The 14,826-nt window shown below is 40.7% G+C and overlaps 1 protein-coding gene across 2 annotated transcripts in view; it reads left to right on the forward strand.

Annotated features, from left to right (window-relative positions):
• LOC126109760 (haloacid dehalogenase-like hydrolase domain-containing protein 2) overlaps positions 1-11,360 on the forward strand; it is a 49,950-nt gene extending 38,590 nt beyond the window's left edge. For both annotated transcript variants that reach the window (XM_049914812.1, XM_049914811.1), the window contains one exon: positions 10,766-11,360. In XM_049914812.1, coding sequence (XP_049770769.1) covers positions 10,766-10,939 — 174 coding nt within the window. In that variant the 3' untranslated portion in view covers positions 10,940-11,360. The remainder of the gene's footprint in view (positions 1-10,765) is intronic.
• Positions 11,361-14,826: the final 3,466 nt, after the last annotated feature.

The following is a 14,826-nucleotide window of genomic DNA, read 5'->3' on the forward strand; positions in this document are numbered from 1 at the left end:
GACAACGTGTGCCTGTTGCATTGCAAAACTTGGGATGTTACACACCATACTTGGCAGACCCAAGTCACATGTTGCTTTTCGTCACAGTCCAGCATTCCGTGCAAAAGAATAAATACAGTTCGCACAAGTATCTTCCCACTTACATGTAACTTAATATGAGAAGCATACTCCATAATTATTTCTTTATGACTGTTGAGTAGTAAGCCTTAATCAGTTATACTTAACTGTGGGACTGTTACCACTTGCGTATAGCTAATTTTTATGACATTACACAGTGTTTTTGTATTTGATTACTTGTTTGAACTGTAAACATAATGAAAATGTGTGTGTGTGTGTGTGTGTGTGTGTGTGTGTGTGTGTGTGTGTGTGTTTGTTTGTTTTACATGTAATTCCCTGTTGTTGAATGAATTGTTGTCATATTAACTGAGATAAGGTAGGGAAATGCATTCTGTTCACAAGAGATCAAGCAGTGATGTTACCTCGCTACCACTCAAATTCTGTTAGTAAAATGGTGCACAAATCTTAACACAAAAAAGGCTTTTGTACTCAAACAAATGTCACATATAATTACAAACTATTTAGGAAAGTTAATCCAACAGCAATAGAGAGTTTTTTGAATCCCATTAGTGAACAAGAGTGGCAGGATATTTATAGTGTTGATAACATAGATGACAAATATAATGCTTTCCTTAACACATTTCTAATGCTCTTTGAGAGTTGCTTACCATTACAGGGTGTATACGACCCGGGACAAGCGGGAAATCCGGGAAAAACCCGGGAATTTTTTCATCCGGGAGATAACCGGGAAAAACCCAGAAATTTTTCGGGATTCCTGGAATTTTTCATTGTTTTAGCTTTCAGTTAAATTTTTGTAATTTTGACTGATAAGAATTGACTCTCTAGCAAAGTATGTTACTATATCCTGCTACTGGAAAATGATACTGCAGCAATAAAATATAAACAAGAGAAGAAAAATAAAACTTTAGTGGCAAAGGAAATGCGCAATTTACTACAAAACACCGTGCACGCACAAGCGTCTGCAAGTAGCAAAACTATGTCAAAGGCCGTAGGGCGAAGACTATGTAATTCTTCGTAACAATAAACTGCTTGCTATGAGCGTGACATCACAACTGTTCACATTAGGTTCGCTTGACCAGTCGCCAGCGGGCTGATGCCCATGCGCAGTTGACCCGCGTATGAGCAGTACCTTCTCCACCTCCCACTACTTGAAGTGTGGCTGTTAGCTGTATAGGCATTAGCAGCAAGCAGCCAGATGCGAACGAAAAAAATTTTTCTTGCATGCCCTAGCTGCCAGATTCGCTCATGCTCAGAGTTGTCTGAGTTGTAGGGTGGAGGCGATTAGTCTCCACGTGACCCGTGTTTACGTTAAGTGACTTCGCTGCTTCTCTTCGTTTACAGCTCCCACATCAAATGAAAACAAAACAGATTTCTATCAAGTTACATTCACATAATTACGGAGGGCAAAAATATATGTTTAGTTTCAGTTTTCTGATTTTATTTTATTTCCAAGTTACTAGCAGTCAAGCATTAATCGCCTTGCAGAACAATGAAGTTATTTTTGCAAGTTTGCTAAAGAAATTTGGCTTTATTAATCATTTTATTTGAAACGAAGTGCTTCATTCCACAGTATTGGTTAGTTCCAACTATTCACTGAATTTCAGGTGCACGTTATCATCTTCTGCCATGTGTGGCATTATGCCGTAATAAAGAAACAAAAATGAGATCGTAAAGTACTGGTACGCCAAGAAAATTTACACCCCAAAAACCACACTGAAAAACTTAATATCAGATGAGACCTACTTCATTGTGAATCTGGAAAAAACCAATGTGCACTTCAAGCAGAATTATGCATTTTAGCATGGTTTACGAAATTCTGATGCTTTTGGGAGTATCCTCTGATGCCCTGTTTCTTTTATATCGTAATGTAAGCTCTCTTAGTGCTTTATACATATTTACATGTGGGCTTCCTACACCGCAGCAAATGCTCGAGCGCAATAATGCCTGTTTTCTGGCACTCTCTGGCAACTGGTAAGTTGAACCTATTTCTAACAGTCTCCAGATAGTATTGCGAAAGGTGGTTCAAAAAGCGTTACTTTCAAAGTAAATTTCTTTTGATGCAAGATGAATTATATTACGTGTGAGAAAGTGGGATGGATTTCTAAATCACAGAGCGTTTAAAATCAAGCAGTTTGAGGACCAGCCACTTACAAGAATTTCGAGCTCAGACCTTTGTCATAATTTTAAATTTATGGCACATTTGTGTGATTAATCTTAAAGTATAACACACGCAAAAAAGATCAATATTACATGTGAAAGCTTAGCTTTTCTTGTAGCTATCCTATGTACATTAATATAAATCGTTAACTTTTTCTCTTTGTGTGTTCGCGCTACGTAACCAGTGATCTTGCTATTGGCTGACTATAACACGTGTCTTATGCTGTGAATATCTGCTGTCATCGGTTGATGAGATCATGTGGCATGAGATACTGTATGATTGGCTTACGAAAGGACATCACAACCTCGGTTTCAACGCTCGGGAAACTAACGCGCTGTGTTTGGTGCAATTCAAATTTATACTTTCGTAATACAAAAATATGCAGCGTATGTTGCTGCAAATCGAAGGTCTTTCCAAAACTTCTCCCTTTTTTCATTAAGTCTTTCCAAAATTTCTCTCCCCCATCTTTTTTTTCCCCGAGAAGTTCTACGCGAATGTATAAAACGTTAACCATTCAAAGAATTGATAAGTTTTACAAGTCCGAGGAAAAATTTACAAAAATCCTACTGTCACTTAGCACGGAAAAAGTGTATTTTCGCCCGGGAAAAAGCATATTTTTTCAACGGGATATCCGGGAATTTTTTTCCCTTGTCCCCGTATACACCCTGCATTAGAAAGTTCTAAACGGGGTATTAGCAGTAAAAGGCAGCCCGAGGGGCTGACTTATGGGATAAGGATATCAGGTAGAACAAAGTGGGAATTATATCAAAATGTTAGAAGTAGTTGCAATCAAGCTACAGTAGCCCATTACAAACATTACTATAAGGTGCTTAAAAATATTACTAAGAAGGCATGTGGTATGCAAATAGAATAGCTAATTCACAGGATAAAATTAAAACCATATGGTTAGTTGTGAAGGAAGTGTCTGGTCAGCAGCCGAAGGTCGACGATATAAAGTCAGTTCATAGTAAAAATATTTCTGTTACTGCTAAATCAGATATATGTACAGTATTTAACAATCATTTTCTGAGCATTTCTGATGAATTAAATAAAAATTTAGTTTCTATAGGGAATCTTGGCAAATAACTTTCCGAGATTGATGTCTGAAATACACCTCTGTGATACAGACAAGAGGGAGATAGAGTCAATAACTAAATCACTGAAGACTAAAGACTCTCATGGATATGATGGAGTGCCTAGCAGAATATTAAAGTACTGCACTGCATATGTTAGCCCTGTATTTAGCCATATTTGTAATTTTTCCCGTAGGAATGGTCAGTTTCCTGAACGATTAAAGTACTCAGTAGTAAATCTGCTTTATAAAAAGGGAGAAAGGGATAATGTAGACAATTTTAGAGCTATTTCTATGCCAACATGTTTGCTAAAGTTATTGAAAAGACTATGTGTGTAAGGATAATTGATCATTCTATATCACATAATTTTCTATCAAACACACAGATTGGCATTAAAAGTCGTTTAACAGCTGAAAATGCTGTATTCTCTATTCTCTTTGAGGTATTGGATGGGCTAAACAAAAGGCTGCGAATGCTAGGCATATTTTTTGATTTAACTAAAGTGTTTGATTATGTTGATCACAAAACATTACACCAGAAGTTGGACTATTATGGAATACGGGGAGTAGCTCACAATTGGTCCAACTCTTACTTTAGCAACAGGCAGCAAAAGGTCATTATTCACAGTGTTGAGAAGGGCTGTGATGTGGGGTCTGAGTGGGGTAAGGTCCAATGGGCGTGCCCCAGGGATCAGTGTTGGGGCCACTCCTGTTCCTTATTTGTATAAATGATATGTCCTCTAGTATTATGGGTAACTCTAAAATAATTCTGTTTGCTGAAGACACTAGCTTCATAGTAAAGGATGTTGTGTGCAACATTGGCTCAGTTTCAAATAGTGCAGTTCATGACATAAGTTCATGGCTTGCAGAAAATAAACTAACACTAAATCACAGTAAGACTCAGTTTTTACAGTTTCTGACACACAATTCAACAAAACTTGACATTTTTATTTCATAGAATGGGAATATGATTAGTGAAACTGAACAGTTCAAATTTCTAGGTGTTCAGATAGATGGTAAACTGTCGTGGAAAGCCCACATTCAGGATCTTGTTCAAAGATTTAATGCTACCATTTCCACTATTTGAAGTGAGTGATCTTTGCTTATTTTCATTTTCTGGGTATTTTGACATTGGCATATTGTCATTTTGTATTAACAATATTAGCTTATTCTCAAGAATAAGCAACTTTCACTCAGTAGTTAATACTTGGCAGAAATCAAACCTACATTTGGATCGAACTTCCTTAACTCTTGTGCAGGAAGGTGTGTAGTATACTGCTGCATCCATTTTCAATAAGCTACCACCAGAATTTAAAAATCTTAGCAGTAATCAACATGCTTTCACATTGAAACTGAAGGGTTTCCTCACGGGTCACTCCTGTTCTGTCGAGGAGTTCTTTGAAAAATTAAGCTGATTCTTATTGTATTGCTGATTGTGTTTACTTGAACTTATGGCTTGACTTTTTTCTGGGTTCATAAACATTTTATTTTTATCTGTTATTACTTTTATGTTGTAATTTCATGTATTGACACGTTCCATGACTTTGGAGATTTGCTCCTCAGTTTAGTCCTACGGAACTTGATGTGTAAATTAAATAAAATAAATCTTTAGGGTCTTGCACCTCAGTTGGTAAAAAAAGAACCTTTATGAAGTCACTCCTTTTCATGTGTCTGTTGTGACCACTTTTGGGGAAGTGGTAGAGGTATCGAATTGCAATTTATGTTAAATACTGAGCTCTGCAGGCCCTTAGCCAATACAGTGAAAAGATATGGCCATTTATGTCACACATTTTGATACTCACATACTTAATCATCATAACCTATAGATGATTTACCCATAAACATAAGTGTGCAGGAACTCTTAGAGCACAATTCCTACTTGCACGTGTCCAGTTTTTTCTTACACTGTGCCTTAGTGTATATTTGTGTCAGCACAAGCAGTGGACTAGTCTGTTTTAAGGTTTGTGATTTTCTGCTTCAAGTGACAAACTTTTCTCTTTAGGAATGTGCACAGTCATTCACTATTAACACTTACACTGTGGTGGATAATTACAATAGTTCAGTTGTGACATGTGTGCTATGCAATCAATTCCTGTACAACTTTTGAGATGTATCCTGGTTTATCATTTACCAGTTTTTGAATGCACATATGATTGCACTGCCCCTAGTGGGCACACACCATCGCCTTACTATTTGGTCCAAACCCAACATACGGTATTTCAAAGTACACTTCAGGACTTCCGTGTCAACACCCTCGGGTCGATGTGCACACTTTGTAGTTTGCGGCAAACGTAACAGATTATACTCCACAGTAAAGCCCAGATCTGCTATTTGGTGCACCACATTGAAGCTTCGAATCTGCATATTCTCTTCTTCATATCTTTGCAATACCACAATGCCACGGTGCTCGTACCCCTCGGAGAATTCAGTCATTCCCTCATTTCGTTCCATAAATCCCATCGTACAGAAGCCCCTTCAGAGATGTGAGACAGTTCAAATTAAAGATTGTCAAGCAGAAGCATTCGCTATAGCCAACTTCATTAAACTTTGCTGATGACAAATCGTTATTACTGCCTAATCTGCTTACAGAGATATTTATAAGTATTACTTTTGATTTCTTTATCTATACTAATCAGCCACAACATTATTACCACCTGCTTAATAACATATCGGTCCACCTTTGGAATGCAATACAACAGCATTTCTCTGTGGTTTAGTTTCAGAAACTCCTCGGTAGGTTTACAGAGGTATTTGGCACCAGATGCCTATGTGTGTCACCAATTCCTGTAAACTATGGGCTGGTTGGTGGTTCGTGTTGACAGAGCTGGTGCCCGATAGCATCACAGATGTGATCCATTGGTTCCAGATCGAGCAAATCTAGTAGCCAAGACTTCAGTGTGAGATCCCTATGAGTCACCTCAAGTCAGTGTAGAATGATTCTGTCTTTGTGACACGGACAGATATGCCAAGACTGTTGGGTAAACATCAAGCACGAAGGGATGCAGGTGGTCCACAATAATGTTCACATAGTCTGCAGTTGTCATGGTGCCTTCAATTACTACCCCAAGTCCCGTGGAAGCAGAGGGGACCCCATAACATAGTACTGCTTCCACCGGCACGCATCCACTGCGCAGTACATGTTTCAAGTGGCCATTCGCCTGGATGGTGACGTACCTGGACACGACAGTCGATCCAGTGTAATGAGAAACATGGTTTTTCTGATGAGGGAATACATTTCCATCGATCTAGTGTCCGATCACAGTGATCCTGTGGCCACTGAAATCATGACTGGCAATGTTGTCAGATCAGTGTGGGAACACGTAGCGATCATCTGTTGCAGAACTCCCGTTCAACAGTGTGCAGTGAATGACACGCTCTGGAATACTTATCCCTGCTCAACCATTGTACTCTACTGTCAGATTACCACAGATCACTGCGTAGCCTGCTTTACAGAGTTAGCAAACCTCCAACCTCCACATTCTGTGATGAAACTTGCCATCCGACGCGTTGTTGCCTTTTTCGGAGTTTCGCCCTCTTTCAATCACTTTCTGTAGTAGCGTGCAAACAGCTGGCCAGTTGTTCCACTTTTTGGATGCTCCTCCCCAGGTTTCTGGCCTTTTTGATCTGCACTTTGTGAAAGTGGGTTATGTCAGTGGCTTTCCCCATTTGCGGCCTGTATCAGTGCTAGAATTATACTCCATTCATCACTGCTCCACTTGTATCCTTTCCTTACCGTGTCACATTCCCGCAACGCCACCAGGCACTGTTCGGCCTCGTGATAGTGTTCATAATATTAGATTGGTCCATAAGTTCATAGCGTTTTTGTTTTACATGTTGGTATTCCTGTTCCTGTGGATTTATTTATTGATTGTAATTTTTTTATTTGTAGTTCACCGTTGCTATTTGAGTTCACATATTGTCATTTCATCATTTGGAGATAATGGATGGAACTGTGGATGCTAGAAAATGGAGTGCCAAGTGGAGAAATCGGAACATTTCCAGCATATTCTTCTGTTTGAGTTCAGTAGAGGGGTGACAGCAGTGGAAGCAGCCAGAAACACTTGCATCATGCATGGGGATAATGCCATTGTGTAGAGCATGGCAAGAAAATGTTTTAAGGAGGATTGTTTTTACGTTAGTGAGTATCCACTTTCAGGAAGGACATTGGGGTTCACTGAAGATCGACTAAACGCATTAATCCACAGTGATCCACATCAGAACTGTGACCATTCCGTCATCGTGTGACATTTGCACACAGTGGGGAAGGCTCAAAACTTGGGTGCACGGGTAGCGCATGCTCTAAACCAAAATCACAGAAATCAATGGGTGGCCATATGTGCATCTCTGCTTTGTCATTATCAATTGGCTCGTGAACAAAACCAGACCATTCTTATCCTGTATCCGTATCAAGAAAGGAATAGTAGAGCCCAAGTGCAACAGCAACTCCCTATACAAAGAGCTGCCACAAAAGATAGTGTTATGCACTGGTGAAACAGCGGCGGTGTGGTGTACTACAAATTGCGTCCCCGAGGTGTAACCATCACTGCTCACATTTATTGTCAACAACGGAGATGTCTTGGACACGCAACCCAAGAACGACGACCAGGGAGACTACGTGAAGTGATGTTACTCCATGATAACACCCATCCACATTCTGCTAGTCTAACAAAAAGTATTGTATGGGAGTTGGGGTGGGAAGTCATTCCACACCCACCTTATTCAGCTGATCTTGTGCCCTTAGATTTTTATCTTTTTTGCTCTCAGTCGAAGAACCTTCAAGGAACATCCTTTCCAGATGCAAATGTGCTCCGAACAGAATTCTTTGCCTCAAAAGTATCTGATTTCTATAGATGTGGAATTGAAAACTTACCCTACTGTTGGCAGAGTGTTGTAAATAGTGAAGGAGAATATATTGTTGATGACTATAGTCTCTGTTATGTTTATTAAATGTATGGAAAAATGGTATGGACATGTGTACGACCTAATATTTTGTCTGAGTGTATGTATATTGGGAGGAAAACAGCTAGTTTGAAAAAAGCAATTTCTCCTGCTCTTATGAACTCAGTCATTGTCTGTGTCTAAGCATTTCCATACCTCTATACAGAACACTGTCAGCTATGGGCCGAACCTGAACTCCCCTAACTAAATTTTGGAGGTTACTCATGGATATTTTCTGATGTTTTGGCATGAGCTACTGGCACTTTTTACAGAATAATGGCATTTTGTTTGATTTCTTGTTGCAATTAGTCTTTGTAGATATATTTCATTGAAAGTATCTGCACAGCAGTACAAATGTCAGTTGTATGCTGTACAGTTTTGTTTGGAATCATATGTGTTTCATTTACTAACAGTATTTGTCATTGACAAGAATAGTGTCCTCTTAATGTTTTGCCATCGAGCTTATTTTTGGTACTATATTGTTCTGCCTCAGATTTGTTCTTCCAGCAGTGTTAGTTGTATATTTACAGTGATACACGTTTGTACAAATAGATTTACTGATGAAGAGGTGATCAAAAAGTTTCCATTTGAGAGCATTTGTGTAGTGTATATGCAACGTAGCACGACTCTGATACGGTTATATAACTACTGACATGTAGGCAAGGGATTAGTGTAGTATTCATGTTTTTCTGACTGCATGCAGTAAATGCAGAAGTGTGAACTGTGGTGGAATTATTACCAAATGGGACCAGCGTGGTGTTATTCTTTTCTCTGCTGCTGAACAACAAACACACAGACATTCATTGGAGAATGAAGAATATGTATGAGGCAACATGTCTGTACTGTTGTGGACAAGGGTACTGCTGCTTCACGATAACACGTCTTCATATTGCAAATGTCATAACACAGAAGTGACGGCAATTCAAGTGGGAAACACTCTAGCACACACCCTATAATCCTGACCACTCTCCATGTGACTATCACACCTCTGATCTCTTAGAAAAGGCCTCGATGGGTCAATGATTCCTCTCAGACGAGGTTAAGCAGTGGGCAGTTATGGACTTCTTCACATAACAGAACATGGTGTTTTACCAAATGGGTATCTTCATTGGGGTGCTTTGGTGAGATGATTGACTCAGTGCTCATGGCAATCTTGTCTGATAGGCATACTGATTCTGGACTGTATGGCCTCAGGACAGAAACTTTTTGCTTGCCCCTTATAGCCTGTGCACAGATTCATCAGATGCAATGGTAGGGTGGCACAGTAAATAAGCCAAATAATTTATCAATACATTACTATCTGCAGAATATAATAGAGGGAAACATACTATCTGCAGAAGTTGACATGTCCCTTATATCAAAATACTCAGTAAATATCTCTGAAAAATATCTGAAATTTCATCGGTGAAATTCTGGTGCACCCTTTATCCTGTCAAATTCGAGATCTGTTTAATGCAAACATTATAGTTGTGGGGATGTTGCATCCCTGAGTCCAAATGTTCAGATAAATTGTAGAAGTAGTGGCCCTGAGGTATTGTTTTACTTTGTTTGTCAATATCTGTCACCTGTAATATGTTGTACATCTGTGTACCAGTATATAAAATCCCTGTCTGAACCTTAGAAAGGAACACACCGTCTGTACGGAAATTATATATACCTCTAGTTGTGAATTGCACAACTCATCGTAAATTCACTCTTGGTATTAAACGCAAATACCATTCTGCAAGATGTTTTGTTATCAGTTTTACACAATATCCTCACTACCAGGCTTCTGTGGAAAAAATATTTTTTCGTGTTAATCAAACAATGGGAAATCCAGGATGAAATGTAGGAAAATTATGAAAAGGAAAGTTGCTACTCACCATATAGTGGAGATGCTGAGTTGCAGATAAGCACAACAAAAAGACTGTCACAAATAAAGCTTTTGGTCAGTAAGGCCTTTATCAAAAATAGACACCCCCCCCCCCCCCCCCCCCCCCCACACACACACACTTAAACAAACACAATTCTAACAACTCTAAGACGCATGGCTGCAGTCTCAGGCAACTGAAGCCACACTCATGTTAGCTGCATTGTACCACTTGACAGGAGTGAATGGATATGCAAAGAATGCTCACTGTTCTGTCTGCAGTTCAGTACATTGAGATAACTTTGTAAGTGTAAAGTAAGCGGAACTTAGCTGTTTTTGGGTTAACTTATCCATGCACTGGTAATATCTCAATGTATTATGCCCCTGGATTCCCAGGAACTTCACACGTTGAGATTCATCCAGTGCATGTATCTACTGATCTTTCCCTCTGTAAACCATGGATGTAACAGAGGATGACTTAATATCAGCCTCACGGATTTTACTGAAACACTGAAACACCTTTGACTGCAGCTGTGTGACCTAGGGATAAATAGACTAGATCTGTTATGAATTACAGAGGTATCTAGTTAAAATAGTTTTAACTTGTTACAGTCCTTCACTGCAGCATATACTTTACTAATAAGAAAAATATGTTGCTCTGTCTCCACAGGATGTCCGGGACGATATTGATGGTGCCCAGCAAGTTGGTATTCGTGGCTACCTCGTGCAGACAGGAAAATACCGCCCTGGAGACGAGACAACTATAAACCCAACACCACATTCTGTAGTGCCCAGTTTTGCAGAAGCTGTTGAAAAGATTCTGGCTGAAGCTGCTGCTTCTTAGCCACCTGAGAAACTGAAGACACGTCTCAAATGCGTAACCTATAATTGCGTCTCAGGTGCATCACTATTGAAGCAGTTCAGTGGATATGATGATACCATAAGTCGTGGAAGATTGGTGTTAAGTGTGATATACCAGTGATTTCGCTACAAGAAATAAATGCAAATGAATGGAAGCACATGTGCTCTATTTTACCTGACACTCAGTACTGAATGTCTGGATAATGTTGTATATTCATCCTGTAGCTGAACTGTTATGTTGCTAATGAAAACATACTATTTTTTAAAAGCAATGTGTTAGTAAGAAATATGCACATTATATTCTCTAAATAGGTTATAGCCTGTTGCTGATAAGAAAACTTGGAACCTAACTTCCTTGTAAATTACCCCTAACTAATAAGAAATATAAATCTATGATGAAAGAACTCCTGCTCACGAAGTCCGTACGCCATTTTAAGCAACTGGCATGAAAAATTGTAGAATATACTACTATTGAAAACTTGTAGCAATGTGCAAGTTGGTATGGACAGTACATGGTGCTCCAGTTTCAGGTAAGCCTGCTCTCTGTTGTTCTCTGCTTTAAATATTTCAGCTTTCATTCATCATTTGAGGGGCAGTCATTTACTATAGGAGTATGTACAATTCTGGAATTGATTCCTCTTCAGCCTAATGAGCTGTGTTTCTGAAGATGCCTTCTCTCCCCACTGAGACAGCAGTGGTTTTAACATGTGGCCTTACAAATCCTTGATTCATTCTGCAGAATTGGCAAGAAAAGTAATACATGAAAAACAGTGACTGTTAAAAGGGAGAGGCTGGTAGGATATATATAAAGACATAAGGAAATAACTAGAGAGTCGCGTAGAAGGTAAAAGCTGTAGGTGGGGAGAGAGAGAGAGAGAGAGAGAGACAGAGAGATTGTCATGTATTTAACAAATAATTGAGGATATGGGGTGTAAATACTGCTCTGAGATGGAGGAGTTAGCAATACACAAAGGAATAAAGCCATTAGCTGCCTGTGAGCATTGCTTAAAGCAATGGGGAAAGTTGCAAATTTGTGCCGTATGGGATTTTGAACCCGGGTTTCCTGCTTCCTAGGCAGATGCACTGATTGCTGTACTACCCAGATGCAGTGATCATCACAACGGTGTGGACTACCCGAGCACACCTCCCACGACTCTCAAATTCACACGCTACTGATGTTGTACGGGAATCGCCAGATGCTGTAAGTAATGAGGGTAATGTACGATGGGCACTACATCTGCAGTGTGTGGTGCACTAGGATAGTCCATGCAGTTGCTATTACCACTGTGTCCATATGGTGTAGCGCTGCATAGTAAACTGAGACCCAGGTTCAAATACCGATTCCCGGTCTGGCAAAAAATTTCAACTTCCCATGTTGATGCAATGCCCACTGGCAGCAAATGTCTTTAATTCCTGTGTGTTGATTCATAGTGGCTGCAGGATCAAAAATTGTGTCTGTTCTTTTAGAGTGCCCAAAAGAACAGATACCACATATAGAAGAGGTTGACATTGGGAGAGGAAGTTGTTGTGGTCCACAACAAAGAACATCTGAGACATCTAATTTGATCTCTACAGCACCAGAACACCCTACTATTCGTTTGGACATTAAGCTACATGGGAATGCTGGGAATTAAAATTACTGATATTTTGGCTGCAGAAACAACTACAGGATAAAAACCCTGAAGTACCTGATTCAGACTTACAGTTACAATTGAGGCACCAAATTTTGTAAACCGGGAATACACAATGGCAGTTGCGACTACCCTCAACAAAGTAAAGGCAATCGAGGTGACCACTACTGCATTGTATCCTTTTCTCCAGGCCTCTCAGTAAGAAGCAATCGTATTTTGTGTACTGTGTATCAGCTACTGATCCACAAACTCCTTATACAGTGGGAGGACTGACCCCAGTGGAACTGTGGTAACCTTTTGCCAATAGTTTGTATTGTTATTGGGTGTTGCTCTTTGGCTATCTTGAGATGAGCCATAAACTTAAATACATCCCCACCCCTGATACATGCAAACGATGGTATAGTCACTGAGTGAGTCTTACATTTTATGAGGCAAAGCAGTCATTATCACCCTTTGCCACTTGTGTCACTCCCAGAGGTGGCCTTAAGGGATTGCCTGTAACGTATGCACCAGCGAGTCTCCATCTGTTTTTTGCTCTGCCGCCGTACACTATGAACATTTTTTAGTTTTATAAAGAAAACTGTTAAAACTAATAAATGCTCTAGTTTTTAAAAGACTTCAGTTTCTCATCCCATTTTAAGCAAAATGAATTTGGTACAGAGATATTTTTCCCCATGGCCTCCAGCTGGGACTGTTTCCACAGCAGCACGTGTCATCTTTTTTCCCCCTTTTTATCTTTCTCAAACTGCTGCCACTTCTACTTTCTTTAAAGCACTGTCCCACAAGTTTTAGTAACGACAAAGAGGTCAGCGAACCTGTAGCAGACCATTTTATTTTTCTAATTTCACATCAAAATTTTACCTGGAATTCCTGAGGAATGATGGATTGATAAACAGGCTATTTAGTCACAGTAAACTGATAAGATAATAATAATCATCATCATCATCTGTCTGAACTATCATCTCGTATGTTTCCAAGTCTGTTCCAGAAGTACAGCACTTGAGCTATCTGGTGCAGTACTTATTGAGGTCTGTGGCTTTAGCTTAATTACACTTCTGTTTGTGTAACCACTTCACCCTCTCTTCTTGAATTATGCTTACAGTCATGTGGTACTAACATGTCCACCTAGGTGTGAGTATTCAATTTCTGTGACTTCCAAACCATGTTCTTTTTGAGAAAACCATACTTCGCTCATACTGGAGAAGTCAGTGATTTTGAAATGCTTTTTAAAAATTATTTATTTTTGCGCACAATCGCTTATAAGTTCTGGCTGTTTCCAGATCATATGAAAGAAATATTAGTTCACTCCCAAACACTACTATTTCCTTCTTTTGGCTTGAAACCAGTAATTTCTTGTTGAAATTGTGTGTCCATTTGCCAGAAAATAAATAATTAGTATGTAGTAACACAGTTCACGTTACGTCGCACTTCACTTAGTGTAGACCGGGACTGTGTCCTAGGCATGCCCGATGTTGACTGACTGCGCTCAGCCTGTCCTGCCGGAGTTGTTGTTGTTGTTCTTGTTGTTACGCCGGCAGAGGGCGCGTCCGAATTCTCACGTGCCCTCTGGTGGACGGGACTCTACTTGCGGCAACTACCGTCCATGACGCGCCGTGCCAATGTGCGCCTCCCGCGATCTTTCTGGTGGCTACTACACTCCTCCTCCTTCGGGGGGTGAAGCCACTGTGATCCACTGCGTCGGAAGGTGGAGCGTCGGGCAGGAGCGATGACCTCCACATCCATGGGATGGCCGGAGTCGAGGGAATCTGCCAACCCTCGAGCCGGAACCTTCGAATACGGCTGGAAGTGACCCACACGAAGAGGCCCCCGTCATCCCACAACCGGAGCCCGGGACAGAACGGGCGACAAGCTGTCGAACTCTGGATCCTGTTCCACCTCAGGAGGGGCAAGACCCAGTGGCGGGGACGAAGGGGAAGGGACGACCACAGGGGAACTAGCCCCCTGCGACACCGGGCCGGCTAGGGGGGCCGGCTCTCGCTGGGGCAGCTCGAATGATGGCGATGCCGGTGCTGGAGCCACTGGAGGCTGCCAAGGCTGAGAACCATCACAGTGCGGCAGAGTCATAGCGGGGAGAGGAGGTAACGTCCCCTGTGAAACCAATACAGGGGCCGGCAATGGGGAAGCCGGTGTCCGAGAGGTCGGAGGGTGGGTGCCCGAACGTGGACGTAGCTGATTTTGGTGACGACATACCACCCGGTCCCCCACCTGCAAGGTATAG

This window comes from Schistocerca cancellata, chromosome 12 (genome assembly GCF_023864275.1).
Source record: "Schistocerca cancellata isolate TAMUIC-IGC-003103 chromosome 12, iqSchCanc2.1, whole genome shotgun sequence".
NCBI classification, from domain to species: Eukaryota; Metazoa; Arthropoda; class Insecta; order Orthoptera; family Acrididae; genus Schistocerca; species Schistocerca cancellata.